The 17,880-nt window shown below is 36.6% G+C and overlaps 1 protein-coding gene across 1 annotated transcript; it reads left to right on the top strand.

Moving 5' to 3' along the window:
- Window positions 1-241: 241 nt before the first annotated feature.
- Window positions 242-17,620, top strand: LOC107722618 (histone deacetylase complex subunit SAP130-like). Its single transcript, XM_016531050.1, is given in 21 exon segments — window positions 242-337; window positions 1,133-1,261; window positions 2,105-2,370; window positions 2,505-2,666; window positions 4,989-5,112; window positions 5,195-5,316; window positions 5,401-5,525; window positions 6,547-6,691; window positions 6,774-6,864; window positions 6,992-7,096; window positions 8,528-8,669; window positions 8,820-8,938; window positions 9,061-9,333; window positions 9,469-9,643; window positions 11,412-11,437; window positions 11,440-11,607; window positions 11,841-12,062; window positions 15,278-15,403; window positions 15,499-15,602; window positions 15,688-15,801; window positions 16,519-17,620. Coding segments are annotated over 20 exon segments (2,874 nt in total). The 5' UTR covers window positions 242-337; window positions 1,133-1,155; the 3' UTR covers window positions 16,678-17,620.
- The last annotated feature ends 260 nt before the right edge of the window (window positions 17,621-17,880 follow it).

The raw sequence follows: 17,880 nt of genomic DNA, 5'->3' as shown, positions 1-17,880 counted from the left end.
AGTAAAATTGTTTAGGGTCTTTATAAGAAGTGTGATGCGATGAAGGTCATGTGTGTGTATATAAGAATTTAGTTCAAACTTTGACCTGTGGAGGGCAGTAATACGCCCAGTAGCGTCTACACTGCCGGAAAGATATAAGAAGAAGAAGAAGGTCATGTGTAGATAGGAACATGAGAACCCTATCAGGTTCGCTCACTTGACTCCAATGAAGTGGAATCCGGATTTTATTTTGAAATTCAAGACCGGAAGTGGCTTACTGCGGCTAGATTCCCATTGATGCCAATGGTCGATTTGCCGGGATACGAAACGGATGGAGAGTGCAGACGTCGTGTTTACGGTAAATCTGCGATTTTTCATTTGTAAACACAACAGTGCTGCTAGAGTAACGTTTTCGTCGCGTTCACATTCATACAGTTGCAGAATTACTACCGTTAATGTGTATCTGAGAGAAATGATCATGTCTCGTTGAAATGACTCGTAAGATCTTTGGGCGACTAACAGCCGCGACTGTTTTGATTTCTAAAACTCATTCTTTGTTATTTAAAAGACGGGTTATATGGTTATGAACTGATTTGTATTTTAAATTAGACTACATATGTGTTTTAACATCTACAAGATGAATAGTAACCCCACGAGCCCACCCAGGAACAAAAGCTGCCCGTTCTGGTGTCCTGACAATCGTCAATGTAACATTCACCAGCGTTCAGAAATAATGCAGCCAGATTAAATGCGCTTACTTTGCTATCAGGTGGTGTTGATTTCGCATTTGTCGTTAAATTGAAGGTTGTCTAACTCTAGTAAGCGTATTTCACTGACATGACACTGTTGCGAGAAGGGCATTGCTACTTGATATTTGAGAAATACACCTTCCATTAGGGATGTTTTGTGGTTTATTCAACTTAATAGTTCTTGTTTTGGAGATTATAACATTAAAATGCATGAAAGAGAACCACCTGAACACAAAATATTGACTGGATTTGTTCAGCATTAGGTATAGTACACCATGTCTCTAATGTGAGCTTTTCAGATATCTAGTAATAACCTGCAGACAATGTGATGTAGTCCTTTGTTTGAATTAAACACATATTTTCTCCATTGAACGCTGCATCCTTTTTATCCTCTGATTCTTCAGGAAGAACGTGAGAGGTCGTGAAGATGAGTTCTCAGCAGTATCCACGTCCAGGACTCCCATCTGGCCTGGGACAAGGACAAACACCAGGCAGCAAGACTACAGGACTTCCAGGAAGTCAGAAGAACACAGGTTTAAGATGCATTGACTATTACAGACTAATTTGAGACTTTAGTCTTTGCAACTTTACAGATCTTCTTTATGCACCAAGAGCTTGTAACACTCCAAAGAGAAAGGAAAAATTGAAATCGCATCATATGACCCCTTTAAGAACTAGAATTGTACTCTAACACCTCTGTAATTTTACTGGATGCTTAATGGATTATTAGTAAATGTTTAGTTATAGACACTGTTATTCAAATGTTTAGGGTCAGTAGGATTTAAAAAAAAATGTTTTTTAAAATTAGTCTCTTATGTTCACCAAGGCTTGCATTATGCATTTATTTGGTTAAAAATACAGTTACAAAATTGAAATATTATAACAATTTATTACAAGCGTTGTCTATATTTTAAAATGTAATTTATTCATGCTATGGCAAAGCTGAATTTTCAGCAACCATTACTTCAGTCTTCATTGTCACATGATGCTTTAGAAATTATTATAATATGCTGATTTGGTGCTCAAGAAACATTTATTATTATTATCATTGCCAAAAGCAGTTGTGCTGCTTCATATTTTTGTGGAATCTATACTTTGATGAATAGAAAGTTCAAAAGAACATTTATTTGAAATAGAAATCTTTTGTAGTATTATAAATGTCTTAGCTGTCACTTTTGATCATTTTAATCCATCCTTGCTGAATAAAAGTATTAATAAAAAAAAACATACAGACCCAAACTTTTGAACGGTGGTGCAGTTTGAAATAGACACCTGGTTGAAAACCTTGCATGTGGATGACAACAAACTTGGGAGATGTTCATAAACAAACAGTCTTGAATTTACACCATCAATTGACTTAATGTGGTTTCTTTAAGGAGGATATGAAGACTCTAATCATGCTCCACGTGAGCTGATGTCCAGCGGAGCCACAGCGTTCAGAGATGACAAGCAGGAGACGGTAGTGGTGCGACCCTACCCGCAACCCCAGACTCAACCCTCGCCCCACGGAACAGCTCAGTCTCTGCCCCCTCTTCTCCCTCAGCACCTCCCCATCCAGCCAGGCACGCCTGTCTCTGTGTCAGCACCACCATCCCACCTCCCTCAGGGTCTTTCCCTAGCCTTCACTGAGGGTCCTCTGAAGGTACACCGGCATATTTACAAGTACCTTCAGTTTATAAAGCTGATCCCTCTTGTCGTCTTCCTGAAAAGTCAAAAGTAAGCAAATGTAAAAAGGGATGTCCATGTTTGCCTACATTTATCTTCTCTTTACTCCAGTCTGCTCTGAAGACGCCCACGCCAAGCCGTGTAATAGCTCCAGCACCTTTGTCAACACCGGGCCACCTCACTCTCCCCCCTAAGGTGTCTGGTCATATCACCACTGCCATGGAGTCTTCACAGGCCTCTGGTATTCCTGTGGCGACCATCAGTGGTCAGCAGGTTAGTAATACTTTTTATTTTAATTTTAAGTTATTTGGCTTACATATAAGGACTTTTTTTTAATCAAGTGCATAGTTTTCTGTAATAGTGATTTATCTCACATTACATAAAAAATTGAAATCATTACTATATTTTCACATTGAATCTCCAAATTAATTTCAGAAATAAACATGCTGCTAATTATATATGGCCACGTTCACACAACAGCAGAATACGGTTGTCAGTCCTGTTTTTGAGTCCTTAATACGGTTACGTTCACACACAGTTCGGCTATTTCCGGGTGTGACAACTGCATTCTGTAACCGAACTCACACCTGTAAATTTTCAGGACTCACAACCGCATTCTTGGAACACACGCGCTGTGTGAACGGAACAGGACTGGACAACTAGTTGTCTGTCACCTCATACAGTGCGAGAGAAAGCCGCTCTGCCACACAAACGCGTGTCTACCGTGTGTTACGTGTTTTCATGTGTGTTTTCGGTAACTTACATTGACGGAGAAATGAGCTGTGTGTCATCTTTAGATCACATTTTAGGCTACGTCCACAGGAAGCCAGAGCTTTCCCTATCCAAAGAAAATATACGGATTCGCTGTCCACACGAAAACGCAAGGGCGGCGTTTTCAGATTTATCCACTCTGGGACCCGGTTTCAAAAAATATCAGTTTCACTCTCCCAAAACGCCGGATCCGTGTGGACGAAACGCCTATATGATACAAAATGTATGCGTATACAGCTAAATGCTTCTCCGTGTGGACGGGGCCTTTGATCTCGTCAATTTTCCACCGGAGCCGCTCCCGTCAGTTTTGTGTTCTGCACGCGATTCAAATGCTCTGCTCTCCACCCAAATATAAAAGCTGCTGTCGGTTAATGAAGATTTGACGAAAGAACTCGCGGCTCCATTGGACTCTTGTCGTGTCAAAAAGGACTCACAACCGCATTCTTGGAACACACGCGCTGTGTGAACGGAACAGGACTGGACAACTAGTTGTCTGTCACCTCATACAGTGCGAGAGAAAGCCGCTCTGCCACACAAACGCGTGTCTACCGTGTGTTACGTGTTTTCATGTGTGTTTTCGGTAACTTACATTGACGGAGAAATGAGCTGTGTGTCATCTTTAGATCACATTTTAGGCTACGTCCACAGGAAGCCAGAGCTTTCCCTATCCAATCTTTTTTTTCCCCACGTATATTCCAAACACAACTGTAAGCTGCTGTGTGAACGGGACATTTCGAGACTCACACCTTTAAAGAAAATGTGGTTGTCAATACCAAAAACTGACAGTGTGAACGTAGCCATGTGACCCTGGACCACAAAACCAGTCATAAGGGTCAATTTATTGAGAAAATCACCTTTAAAGTTGTCCAAATGAAGTTCTTAGCAATGCATATTACTAATCAAAAATTAAGTTTTGATATATTTACAGTAGGAAATTCTCAAAATATCATCATAGAACATGATCTTTACTTAATATCCTAATGATTTTTGGCATAAAAGAAAAATCGATAATTTTGACCCATACAATGTATTATTGGCTATTGCTACAAATATACCTGTGATACTTATGACTGGTTTTGTGGTCCAGGGTCATGTCATACATACATACATACATACATACATTTACTTTATGTTGGATATTATATTGAATTTATTATATATACAATTTATTAAAGATATTTCATTTATTATATATATAAATTTACTTTATGTTGGATATTATGTTGGACACTAATTCATTTTGATTTATATCGTAAAATTGTATTTGCTATTTTATTTTATTTTGTATTTTATTTATTGTTTTTATTATGGAAAAGTCCAAATTGGAGCCTTTGGGTAAAGATGCACTGTGGGAGAAGGCCCAGAGTGGCATGTTGTTGCTGGTGTTTTTATTTTTTAAAGGGGTGGTTGATTGCGATTTCAATTTTTTTACATGTTAGACTGCACCCCATAAACACAATCAAGCCTAGAAAAAAACAGTGAACCACCCCTTTAAATTTGAATTATTATAATTGATGGAGTTACTGAGTCATGTCATTATTATTCCTTCATAATTATTCAACTAAATAAAAATGACTACATTTACACAGAATATTTATTCTAGTATTTTACAATAATGCCCATTTAAAAAAAAAAAAAAGAAAAGAAAAAGTTAAAAATAATATATATGAGATATGCATTTTATATATTCTAAAAAAAAATAATGTGAAAGGATTCACCCCATGAGCTTCTTGCCCCACAGGTATGGGGTCATATTTCCTCATCAGTAGGTCTTGCTGTGACGTTTGGTTTGGTTTTAATTGCTGTTGTTTTTGGCACAATAAGGGTCACACTGGTAACCTGCATCATCTAATGACCAACGTGCAGATCATCCGCAGCGGAGCCCCTGCGCTGCAGATCGGCTCCACTGCTGCCCCTCCGCATCCATTCACCTCCCATTTACCCAGAGGCAAGTTACAGATTTCACCCAGGTTTCCATTTCAACCAACTGTAATGTTGGCACACTGACTGATTTTGTTCTGTTGTCACAGGAGCGGCTGCTGCGGCTGTGATGTCAAGTTCCAAAGGAACCACAGTGCTGAGACCAGCAGCCTGTCCGAGCTCCGCCACGGGGCAGCCTACAGTCCAGCACATTATCCACCAACCGATTCAGGTTCATACATCTAACACATGTTGTCAGTTCTATTGAACACAGATTCATCCTGATGCATTTCATACATATCTGTTTGTATTACAGTCTAGGCCTATAGTCACTACCTCTACGGCAGTGCTGCCTATAGTAGTGGCTCCAGTGACTGCAACCAGACCTCAGTCTCCGGTTATCACTACAGTGGCTGCCCACTCTGGAGACATGGTACACGGGTAAGACGCACCGTAATGAAACATTTTGGGAGGGCTGAAATTATAACGGTTAATTAGCACTTCTTCGATTGTGCGTTTTGACTGTGTCAGTATCTGTTTCGTGGATAAGTTACAACAGGTAAACATGTCACTTGTGTGGAAACTAGTGCTGGGTTGCCAATATCGATTTCTCAGTTTCAATCAGTTTTCATTTTGATGAACCTTTAGTCTGCTATTTTCAGGTGGTACATGAACAAAACTTCACTAAACATTTGTAGCTCACCTATAATCAGAATAAGGTTTTCATCATATAATCTCAAGTCTGGTGTTTCAAATTCTGCCAATTTTATTATGAAATTTAAACAGTAAATGTAATTTATGCTGTTTAATGTGGCAAGACAGACTGTATCTGCTTCAGATCAGGCGGCAGCGCAGAGCACACATGAACTAAACATCTCTTTCTCTGTACTAGTTATAGCAAGAAATAAATATGAATAAACATAAGATTTGTTGAAGGTTATAGAACAACTTACTGTATCATCATGTAATCGTTTAATCAGTGTTTCAACCATGGAAAGACATCAATAAATCAGCTTGTAAACTTGTTACGTAAACATACGTTTACATAAGCCATTTATTGTCTATTGTTTATTTATCAGCTGAAATTAATGACCTTAGTGAGGAACATTTTATGCACATTATTACATATAAATTATATTGTTACTTAACTTGGTTTCATGACATTTATTCAAACATACATTATGTAATGAATAGAATGGTTTATCACAACCTCTGTTTAGATGTTTATATTAGTCAAAAAATTAATTGGAGTAGAAAAATCATTATATCATTAAAAAGTTGATACAGAAACTGCCTTATGTGCAATGTAAATATTTACAATTCAGTTTTATGTAAGTGTTATTAAATAAACTTTCAGTTTCGGTGTTTCAGTAAAAAAAATAATTTCTGTGCATCTCTATATTTGTAGTAGTTGAATTGTTGAAAATATTAAACTGTCTGGTTTTGTTTTTCTGGATTCCAGTCGCTCGGCAATGACGATCCACCCACCCCAAGCCACCTTGAGTATTCAGCGCCCCCCACCCTCACGGGATATGCCCACACGGATCACCCTGCCCTCCCACCCTGCCATTGCTGCTCAGAAAGCCCTTTCTCACTCTGTTGCACAGGTTGAAATCATTCTGCCTCATCCTTTTGGAAATGTATAAAAAAAAAAGCAGGAAGTTATACCTCTCTTTTGCTCTGTCGTAGAAGCCCATTTTCAGCACTGTGACACCTGTTGCTGCTGCAACAGTGGCTCCAATTCAGGCCACCAATACTGCACCAGCACCCACTACCACAGGTGGGTGATAAATCTACTCTACACACCAGTGATTCAGAGACCTCCATGCCAATTGCATAGACTATTATATTTACGTATGTATTACAGTACTAAAGACCTGGTGTGTCATTTTAACACATTTTTAAAGGCTTCACCCCACACACTCAAATATCCAGTAGCAGTATTGTCACTATGACGGTGGCCTCCCACTCCTCTCATGCCACAGCAGTGACCACATCCACCATCCCTGTGGGTAAGTTACCTTTAGCTCATCTGCTCTGGAATTGTTTTTATTTCTAGTAGCATAGACGTATATAGGTATTGTATTGTAGGTTTTGTCTAATATTGTAAATATATCAAGTAATGCTAGAGATTCAAATCTTTAAATCTTCAAATCAAAAATTCAATTCAACTTTATTTGTATATCGCTTTTCACAATACAAATCATTGCAAAGCAGCTTTACAGAAAATGTTAAGTTTCTACATTATATTTAGGAGTAGGTTATTAGTGGTGACTATGGCAGAAATGTACAGTAAAAATAGAAATACAGTAAAAACAGAGATATGAGATTTTGTACTTATTAGTCAGATGTGTCAATCTTTGTGACATTCAGTGTAGTATGATGTAGTATACAAAATGATTAGCTCATTTATCTTTAAGACTTTATAGTAACAGTTTGAGCAGATTATTATTTGATTGATTTAAACTATGAAATCTTAATGGTGAAATGTGATCAATAATACAGTATTTCCTAAAGGTAAAATCAGAGACTATGTAAGGCAGAGACAGTCCAATCATACACAAATTGCAATATCGCACAGCCAATTGGCTGTTCGTTTACTCTTGATTACATAAATCGCCGTGCTAAAGTTTGCCGTCAGAATTAAAAGATTATTACTCAGCAGGGAATATACATTGTTATAAAAAACCTATTTCAAATAGACACTGTTCTTTTAAAATTTCTGTTCATCCTAAAGTCCTGAAAAATCCTGTATTACGGTTTCCACAAAAGTATTACGCCGCACAACTGTTTTCAACATTTATGATGGTTTCTTGGGCACCGAATCAGCATATTAGAAGGATCATGTGACACTGAAAACTGGACATTATACTTAAAAATAAACTATAAAATATATATCAAAGTCCCTTTTTCAGATTACTGTATTTTTTTAACAATAACAATTTTGTAATTGGAAAGAGTTTAAACAATGTTTTTCATGTTTGTTTAATGAAACATAAACGATTATTGCACATACAGCTGTGGAACAGTCCTTAAGACACTTGTGCTGGGAAAACACTGCGCAGTTTTCATACTTGTCTGATCACTGTTGTCATTTTTTTCTTGGTTTGAAATATATTATTAAATCGTTATTTACATAGATTTCATTCTTTCTGCATTCAAACAGATAGGAGCTGTACTTGCATGGCAGGAAATAGCTGCCTGGAGGCATAACGACTGTAATGACAGACTGAACAGACTTGCTCTAAAATGACTTTAGTTGAATGCAGGAAACTTTGTGCATGTATTCATTTAACAGTCTAACTAAACTGGGAATGCACCTTTACATAGTCGCAACAGAGCTGTTGTTTTTACAAGCATATTTTCCAGGAAGATTTTGCTTGTAAAATAGTAAAAGCTTTAACTGATGGAATTAACTGTCGATTTTGCCCCGTCTGTTTTAGCTAAAGTGGTCCCGCAGCCCATCACACACACGTCACCACGTATCCATTCCGAGTACACTGGAGAAAGGGGCAACCTCATCCCTATTTCTGGTCACCGCTCTTCTCCCAACCCCATCACCATGGAGAACCGCACTGACAACAGGTTTAAATCCTGTCTATTCAATATGTTAAAGAACATAAGCTCTTTTTCCAACTACTTTACATTTAAAATGTGTTTTTGGCAGCAAACTGGCTATTTTCACATTAGGTATAGGATAACCATATGTCTGGGATGTTTTATGGCTCTCCACAGACAATCTGTTCCAGTGCAGTTTCAGTACTTCCTGCCCACCTACCCATCAGCACCGTACCCGCTGACCCACACATACACCCCCATCACCAGCTCTGTCTCGTCCATACGCCCTTATCCAGGTACCATGGTGCTACATCAAATTAGATAAATGATTCCTTCCACTGCAAACTTGATTGACATTGGTGGGTTCTAATAAATGTTGGCTTTAGATTATTAACAGTTGTTTGTCATGTGGACACAGTAACTGCTCAGGCGCCCAGTGCAGCCATGCCCACTCAAGCCAGTGTAGGAGTCGCGTCTGCAGTTCATCTGAACTCCATGCAGCTGATGACGGTGGACCGCATTACTCAGATCAACACTAAGAACATCCAACCGGCTGCCATGGCAGCGCAGGGCATCCAACCCACACCCATCCCAGCCCAGGGCCTTCATACGTCTGCCCAGATCACCACCCCGAGCATTCAGCATACACCAGTCAACCAACAACAGCCCCCAACAGAGTCTAAAGCTTCAGGTGAGGCGCCTCAGATCAGCTCTGAATCTTAAGATCCACCTTCAGTTCTCCACATGTGTTCATACCAAGCACTCAAGCATTGAAGTTACAAAAAATGGTAAAGATGAGTGTGTTTCTGTGTTGTTGTTTTTTCAGTGGTTCTGGCTGATGGTTCCACACTAGTGGCTAACTCTATTAGCAATGCATTCAACAACAGTCAGCCTGCCACCACTGTGGCCCAGACGCACAATCAGAGTGCCAACGCTGGAACCCCCTTACTTGTGACGTCTCCTCGACCCAGTATTTTGCGCAAGAAACCTGCCAATGAGGGGTGAGCACGAAAAACCCACTATTGACATGTTCTCTGTAGTATTGTTCAAGTGGAATTCTCACTATGATATGTCCATGTCATATTTTACCAGCACAAAAAAATACAAAACAGTCCTGCACCAATTTATATATTGACAAATATTATATGTGTGTGTAGATTAAATTTGCACAGTAGAAAACAAAAGGGAATACGGATTGCTGCTTCACCCTAAAATGACAAACAAAAAACAAAATTATATTTTGGAAATTAAGAATATCAAAACTATTTTTAGGAGTACTACTTTCTAGTTTCCTCCCAAGTATAATGTCTTCTAATATAAAGTATAATATCTTTTAATTCCAGAAAACATTTTCATTACTGTAATGGAGTAATGAAAATCATCTTCTCCAGAAAAAATAATAAAAAATTACATTAATGACTACCCCCATGATTCTTCCATTACTACATAACAATTGAAACAGATATTTTCTGAATTTTTAAATATTTTTTCGTTTTTTTTAACGAAGTCTGTTGCTAATTGCTAACTAGTTAATTATCATCAAAACAGTTTCATATTGCAAAATATTTCACAAAATATTGATACTAAAAGGTGTTAGGTTTTAGGTGTTTGTTTCTTTACTTGAAATATAATTTCATTTTTTCCTTCTGAATTTATGTAATTCAGAATGGTTTGTATAAATATGACCAACAATTTTAAATGTATATGACCAACACTTCTTTTCATGAGAATCATGTTGTTTATATATTATAGTATTTATTAATGTTTTGAATTAGCTTTTTTTTTTTTATTTTTACTTTTGTTTTAAGTTTTAGTAATTGTGCTTTTGTCATATTTATTAATTTTTTATTATTTGTATTATTTTTGTTATAGTTGTAGTAATTTTAGTACTTCAACAAATGTTTACATTAGTTGCCTAATTAATGATTGTGTTTTATTTTATTTCAGTTGTATTTGAAATACTGAAAACAATTTTTTATAGTTTTCGGTTTAGTTTGTTAACAATTACAGCACTGATGAAAATCTACCATAAATAGTTTCTATGACATTCTAGTATGTTTTTAATTTAGTAGTTTAAAATTCTTTTTGAGAAAATATATATATATATATATATTAGTTAATTATCATCAAAACAGTTTCATATTGCAAAATATTTCACAAAATATTGATACTAAAAGGTGTTAGGTTTTAGGTGTTTGTTTCTTTACTTGAAATATAATTTCATTTTTTCCTTCTGAATTTATGTAATTCAGAATGGTTTGTATAAATATGACCAACAATTTTAAATGTATATGACCAACACTTCTTTTCATGAGAATCATGTTGTTTATATATTATAGTATTTATTAATGTTTTGAATTAGCTTTTTTTTTTTTCATTTTAACTTTAGTTTAAGTTTTAGTAATTGTGCTTTTGTCATATTTATTAATTTTTTATTAGTTTGTATTATTTTTGTTATAGTTGTAGTAATTTTAGTACTTCAACAAATGTTTACATTAGTTAGTTGCCTAATGATTGTGTTTTATTTTATTTCAGTTGTATTTGAAATACTGAAAACAATTTTTTATAGTTTTCGGTTTAGTTTGTTAACAATTACAGCACTGATGAAAATCTACCATAAATAGTTTCTATGACATTCTAGTATGTTTTTAATTTAGTAGTTTAAAATTCTTTTTGAGAAAATATATATATATATATATATATATATATATATATATATATTGATGTTCTCAAAATTGTCATTAATCTGTCTCTGTTGATTTATTAAAGTGCTGCTGTTAGGAAGAACCTGATCCCAGCATACCTGCTGCCATGGCAGTCGCCCCGCAAATCCCCTCCATGGCCAATGTAGTGTCCCCGCCCACTCAGCCAGCTGCCAGCACTAATTCAGCATGTGCCATCAGCTCCACCCTCCCAGAGATGAATATTAAGCAGGAGGTGGAGCCTATGGATAGTACAAAACCAGGTGGGGTCTTCATGCAAACAAGATTTTACGCTAATAGTCAACCTATATATCAGCCTGAAAATGAATCCCCTTGTATTTTACAATGAGATTAATTAATTCAACCAATATTTTACTTATTTAAAACAATGAAAAGATGATGTAGAATGATGTTATACTTCAGAGAAACACGTATCAGGAGGCAGAATTGTCAGTCAGTTCATGGTGTAACTAATAAAGCGGTTGCTTTCCCTCAGTGGCATCAGGGCCAAACAGTGGTGCACAGATGTTGGCAGTCCCTGCTGCAGACATCACCCCTGGAGCCTCACCCAGAAAGAAGCCCCGCAAGCAACAGCACGTCATCTCCACTGAGGAGAGCGAGATGATGGAGACCAACAGCACAGATGAGGAGAAGTTCCCACCCGAACCCCTCAGCCAACGTGCAGAGAAGCGCAAGTCCCCTCCTAAAGAATACATTGGTAAGCTTCATTACTATGAAGCTGTTTCTTCAAGATTTTTAGAAGATTCAGAAAGGTCCTTGAACGTGTGGCTTTATAATCTGAGAGTTTTCACTTTGTAGGACAGTGGTGTTTTCATTATTATTTTTTTGTTTGTTTGTTTTTTATTAGAATAGGATTTTAAAACTATTAGAATTTTTGTATTCTATTTTATTAGGATCAGCACAAATTAAATTCAATAAAAATACTTGTACGATATTTCAAATGTTACTTTATAAGTGTCTTTTAAATAATAACAAAATATTTAAATTATTTAATAATAAAACATTTTTTCACATTACAGTAATAAGAATGAGGTATTTGCATTGCAGAACTGCTAGTTGGGGAAAGGTTATTTGTAGGGCTCTGTGATTTCTGCGATGCGGAAAACGTGGACAGAATCGCGGAATCCAGTAATAAAAATTTTATTTACTGTATAATGTGGAATGTCACGGAATTTGCCAAATTTTGGATCTACAAATCAAAAGTAGGTCAGTACACTTAAATCAAAATGCTATATGAACTAGTGTCTGTGAATATTAAGCCGCAAAAATACAATTTAAATATAAAATCCTGCATATTCTGTGTCTCTGTGTGAATGAATGGCGCAGACACACATACTGAAGCGCGCGTGACACTCGCATTGTTTTCAGCCTCTGCCGCCTCAATATATGATTACATGAACACATGAACTTAATCTCTAGAACTGCTCTGAGAGTCACTTTATGAACATTTTACCATTTGTTTTGCATATAGCTATCATATCATATACAAACAGAAACTTAAAGGGTTAGTTCACCCAAAAATGAAAATTCTGTCATTAATTACGCACCCTCATTTTGTTCCAAACCCGTAAGACCTCCGTTCATCTTCGGAACACAAATTAAGATATTTTTAATGAATTTTGACAGCTCTCTGACCCTCCTATAGACAGCAAGGGTCCTTACACGATCATGGTCCAGAAACATAGCAAGGAGATCGGTAAAATAATCCATGTGACATCAGGGGTTCAACCGTAATTTTACGAAGCTACGAGAATACTTTTTGTGCGCAAAGGAAAAAATAAAATAAAACGACTTTATTCAACAATTCGTCTCCTACGCGTTACTCTGGTGTCATTTTGGAGAGTATCCACTGAACGTAAACAGCGTATGCTGTTCTGTGCCAGCTGCGTCACGCGGATACGTTGTTTTCGTTCAGATCAAAGTGCAAACAACGTAGAAAACGAATCCTCATGGCACAGCTGACACAGAACAGCATACAGAACAGCATACGCTGTTTACGTTTTGTTGACGAATTGTTGAATAAAGTCGTTTTTTTTGTTTTTTTTCGCGCACAAAAAGTATTCTCGTAGCTTCGTAAATTTACGGTTGAACCCCTGATGTCACATGGATTATTTTACCGAACTCCTTCATATGTTTCTGGACCTTGATCGTGTAAGGATCCTTGCTGTTTATGGGAGGGTCAGAGAGCTGTCAGATTCCATCAAAAATATCTTAAAGGGATAGTTCACCCAAAAATGAAAATTACCCCATGATTTACTCACCTTCAAGCCATCCTAGGTGTACATTACATTCTTCTTTCAGACGAATACAATCGGAGTTATATTAAAAAACATCCTGGCTCTTCCAAGCTTTATAATGGGAGTGAATGGTAGCCCAAAATTTGAAGTCCAAAAAATTTAACCAATCCATTATAAAAGAAATCCACACGGCTCCGGGGGTTAATAAATGCCTTCTGAAGCGACACGATGCGTTTGTGTAAGAAAAATATCCATATTTACAACTTTATAAACCTTAATCTCTAGCTTCCGCTAACTGTCGTACCTTCGACATATTAAACTGTCTCTTTAATATGTGTTCTGAAGATGAACGGAGGTCTTACTGGTTTGGAATGACATGAGGGTGAGTAATTAATAACAGAATTTTCATTTTTGGGTGAACTAATCCTTTAAGGGTCTTCACAGCAACCCATTAAAATAAAAGTTTTAACTTGAAGAAACTGTGACAGAAACATATTCCTTAATGTGATCATAGTACTATTACTGCTAATAAATTATTATTATTATTATTATTAAAACATTATTTTTAAGGAATTTTTACCAGAAGATAATATTTACCAGAATTTATTTACCAGAAAAATGTAAATACACAACACAGTATTTCTGGGGGGAACAAAAGAAATAGAAAAAACAATAAAAAAAATTTTTTTTTTTTAATAAAATCAATTATTTAATTCAACTTATTTAGAGATGCTTTTGATTATTAAAATTTAATGAAACCATTAAAATGGAATACAGAATATTAATGGAAAACACAGAATTGGGTAAAAATAAAAATAAATTTGAGGGAAAAAATAAAACATTTCATAGTGCTTTAACTTTTAATAAATTGCTGTTAAATTATGCTAAGTTTCATTCGATTAATAGTCAAGAGGAAAATGAGAAACAAGAGACCAAAAAATGCAGATGAGCTGAAGGCCACTGTCAAAGAAACCTGGGCTTCCATACCACCTCAGCAGTGCCACAAACTGATCACCTCCATGCCACGCCGAACCAAAGACTTAAACTACTTCAGTCTGTGTGCACTGAATTTATTTAATAAACGAGTTTCACAATTTGAGTTGAATTACTGAAATAAATGAACTTTTCCACGACATTCTAATTTATTGAGATGCACCTGTATATATTTATTTTTATTTTTACTTAATCATCACATTAAAATAAAATTTAAAAACTAGTACAACAAACACTATAATAATACTTAATAACAAGTCTTTGATTGTTGTCTCTCCTATGTCTGAAAAAAAACTTGGAATATCTTAAGACACCTTACCGCCTTCTACCTGTGAAAGTCAGCCAACCTTTGTTCTAAATGGTACATTGTGAAATGGCAACAGTGACGGTGTCGTAACATAACAGAACAGAGGCCAAACGTAATAACATTGCTGGATTAAGATATAACAACATAGAGATAAAGATCAGAAACATCTTTGTAAGCTGTCCTGGAAATGACTAGCAACTACAGTTGCACTGATGGCACCAATTGTGGGACTATCTGTACAATTTTGACTTATTACAAGTTATGTAATATGATTTGATTTTGAAGTTTTCACTTTAAGAAACCCAGTTACATTACTAAGACATTGTAGCCTCTAATGCCTATATTAAGTGTGTCTGTTTCTTAATCTGTTTGCAGATGAAGAGGGAGTTCGGTATGTTCCTACCAGAGTTCGGCCTCCGATCACTCTACTGCGCCACTACCGCAACCCCTGGAAGGCGGCATACCACCATTTTCCGAGATACAGTGACATCCGTGTCAAGGGTCTGTCTAGGTTCATCACACAGTATCTTATTTGCATTAATACAATTATATAGTCTATCATCATTCATTAATACCAGCTTGTGTTGTCCAATCAGAGGACAAGAAAGGCACCCTGCAGGATGTGGCCAATCAGAAAGGAGTGGTGTGCAGAGCCCAGGGCTGGAAAATTCACCTCTGTGCAGCTCAGCTCATGCAGCTGGTGAGACTTTCTCTTTAATTCATTACAAGACGGTGGTGATGTCAAGCTTATGTCAGAATGAGTGTGTTTTGTCACCTGTCTGCAGACAAATCTGGAACGTGATGTTTACAGTCGTCTGACGACTCTTCAGGAAGGCCTCGTCCCGAAGAAGAAGGCTGGAGCCAATGATGATCTTCACCGTATAAATGAGCTCATTCAGGTTTGAGCTGCTGATCACTTTTACCCACACTTTCGTACGGGTTGTTATCATGTGTTTATTTTTATTCATTGGTTACAGTCAATGTTTATATTTGATTACCTTTGTGTCATTGCAGTGCTCACTTACATTTTTAACATCCCAATAAATGATTTAATTAAATTCTTTAATAATAATGATTTAGTGTAATAACCCTGTTAAATGTAGAATCTCAGAATAAGTATACATTTTTTCATACTATACATTATAATGTTGTGATGCCTGTATTTAATTTTATTATCCGTGCATCTTTACTATAATAAAAAAGTTTGTCTCTTATGCTCACCAAAGCTGCATTTATTTGATCAAAAATACAGTAGAAACAGGAATATTGTGAATTATTATTATTATTACAATTTAAAAAACTTTTCTATTTTAATGTTTTAGTATGTAATTTATTCCTGTGATGCAATCATTACTCCAGTCTTCAGTGTCCCATGATCCTTCAGAAATAATTTGCTGTTCAAGAAACATTTCTTATTATTATCAATGCAGTTAAACAGTTGAAAACAGTTAATATTTTTGTGGAAACTGATCAGATTTATTCAGCATCCTTTGCATTTATTTGAAATAGAAATCCTTTGTCCCATTATAAATGGTTTACTGTCACTTTTGATTAGCTTTACGTGCCCTTGCCGAATAATTAATAAATCTTAATCATAATACTGTTTCACTGAATAGGGCAACATGCAGCGCTGCAAGCTGGTGATGGACCAGATCACAGAAGCCCGTGACTCCATGTTGAAGGTGCTGGATCACAAGGAGCGTGTGATGAAGATGCTCAACAAGAACAGCAGCACAAAGAAGCTCAATAAGCTGAAGCGTAAGGACAGAGCATGAGACAAACTGACCAGATATGGGACAGAGTTCAGCACGACCACAGACCCTCCTGCACCTCGACCCCTAGCATGCAGGCACACTGCCCTGCCTCACCCTATCTCTACCAGAAGACAGTCCTGGTCTGTCGGCAAGATGTCTTCATCTGGCACACCCTTCCTTTCCCAGAATCTGTAGGGAACAGCAATGTTAAATTAACCACAACATGCATCCTTAACTGTATATTCACTGAAATATGAATGTCTGAATGTTTGATTTCAATCAAGACATCTTAATTCAGTCACAAAGAGGTTACTTGAGAGTAGTTGTTGGATGTTATACGTAATCATCCATGGATGAGCCACAGATATCCGTAAAAGCAATGTTGTACATCTTCAAGTCTATAGATTATATTCACCACTTTTTCATTTGGGTGCCTTGAATGGTGACCTGCTATTGACAGTCTGTACTGTGGCTGTATTACACAATGGCTGTTCTTCGTACTGAAAGGTTTCCATTTTGTATTGTAGCGTTCGAAACAATAAGAATTGAGAAGCCATAACAACACCATCCTCTCCGTCCTAGGTGAACAAAGACTGAAGTTTTTTACCACGTGTATTGTGGGAAACGTTAAAGGTGCTTTGGTGAAATGGAGTATTGTGCCTTTCCGTGTGCCTCATAGGATGGGTTTGGTGAAGGTTTAATGGAGTCTAAATGTCTGTGTCATTTTACCTTCTCACGTCTCTGCCTGTTGATTTGTGAGGAATGTTTTATGTGTCATCAGTCTTGCTAGCACTGCTCCAGCTATGGCTTTCTGGATTGGCTCTTTATTTGGGGGGGGGGATTTCATTCAAGCATTAAAGGTGTGAAAATCATGTTCAGATATGACATGTCAATTACAATTTAGAGGAGAGATTTGATTGTGCGTATGCACACAGTTGTGTATCTAAGTTAAACCCAAGTATGTTAATAAAATAAGTCCTCTTCCATTTTCGTTTCTTCATAAATGAACAATATTATGTTTATTTTTCCAGTTAAGTTGCTTGAAGCAGTGTAATTTGTGGCAAAGATAAAGCCTTGTATACTGTTTGATCACTCAGTTTCATTTTGAATGACATTTCATGTTGCACTCCGCTGCTGAAGTAAAGACACTTTGTACATGAATCTGTTTTTTTTTTTTTTTTACAAAGTCTAATTTAATACAAATGTTGATATTGGTGTATTCCC

The sequence above is a fragment of the Sinocyclocheilus rhinocerous genome, unplaced genomic scaffold (assembly GCF_001515625.1).
Source record: "Sinocyclocheilus rhinocerous isolate Xijiao unplaced genomic scaffold, SAMN03320098_v1.1 scaffold541, whole genome shotgun sequence".
NCBI lineage: Eukaryota > Metazoa > Chordata > Actinopteri > Cypriniformes > Cyprinidae > Sinocyclocheilus > Sinocyclocheilus rhinocerous.
Note: the sequence above shows the minus strand (reverse complement) of the source record. Positions and strands in the feature narration are given on the sequence as shown.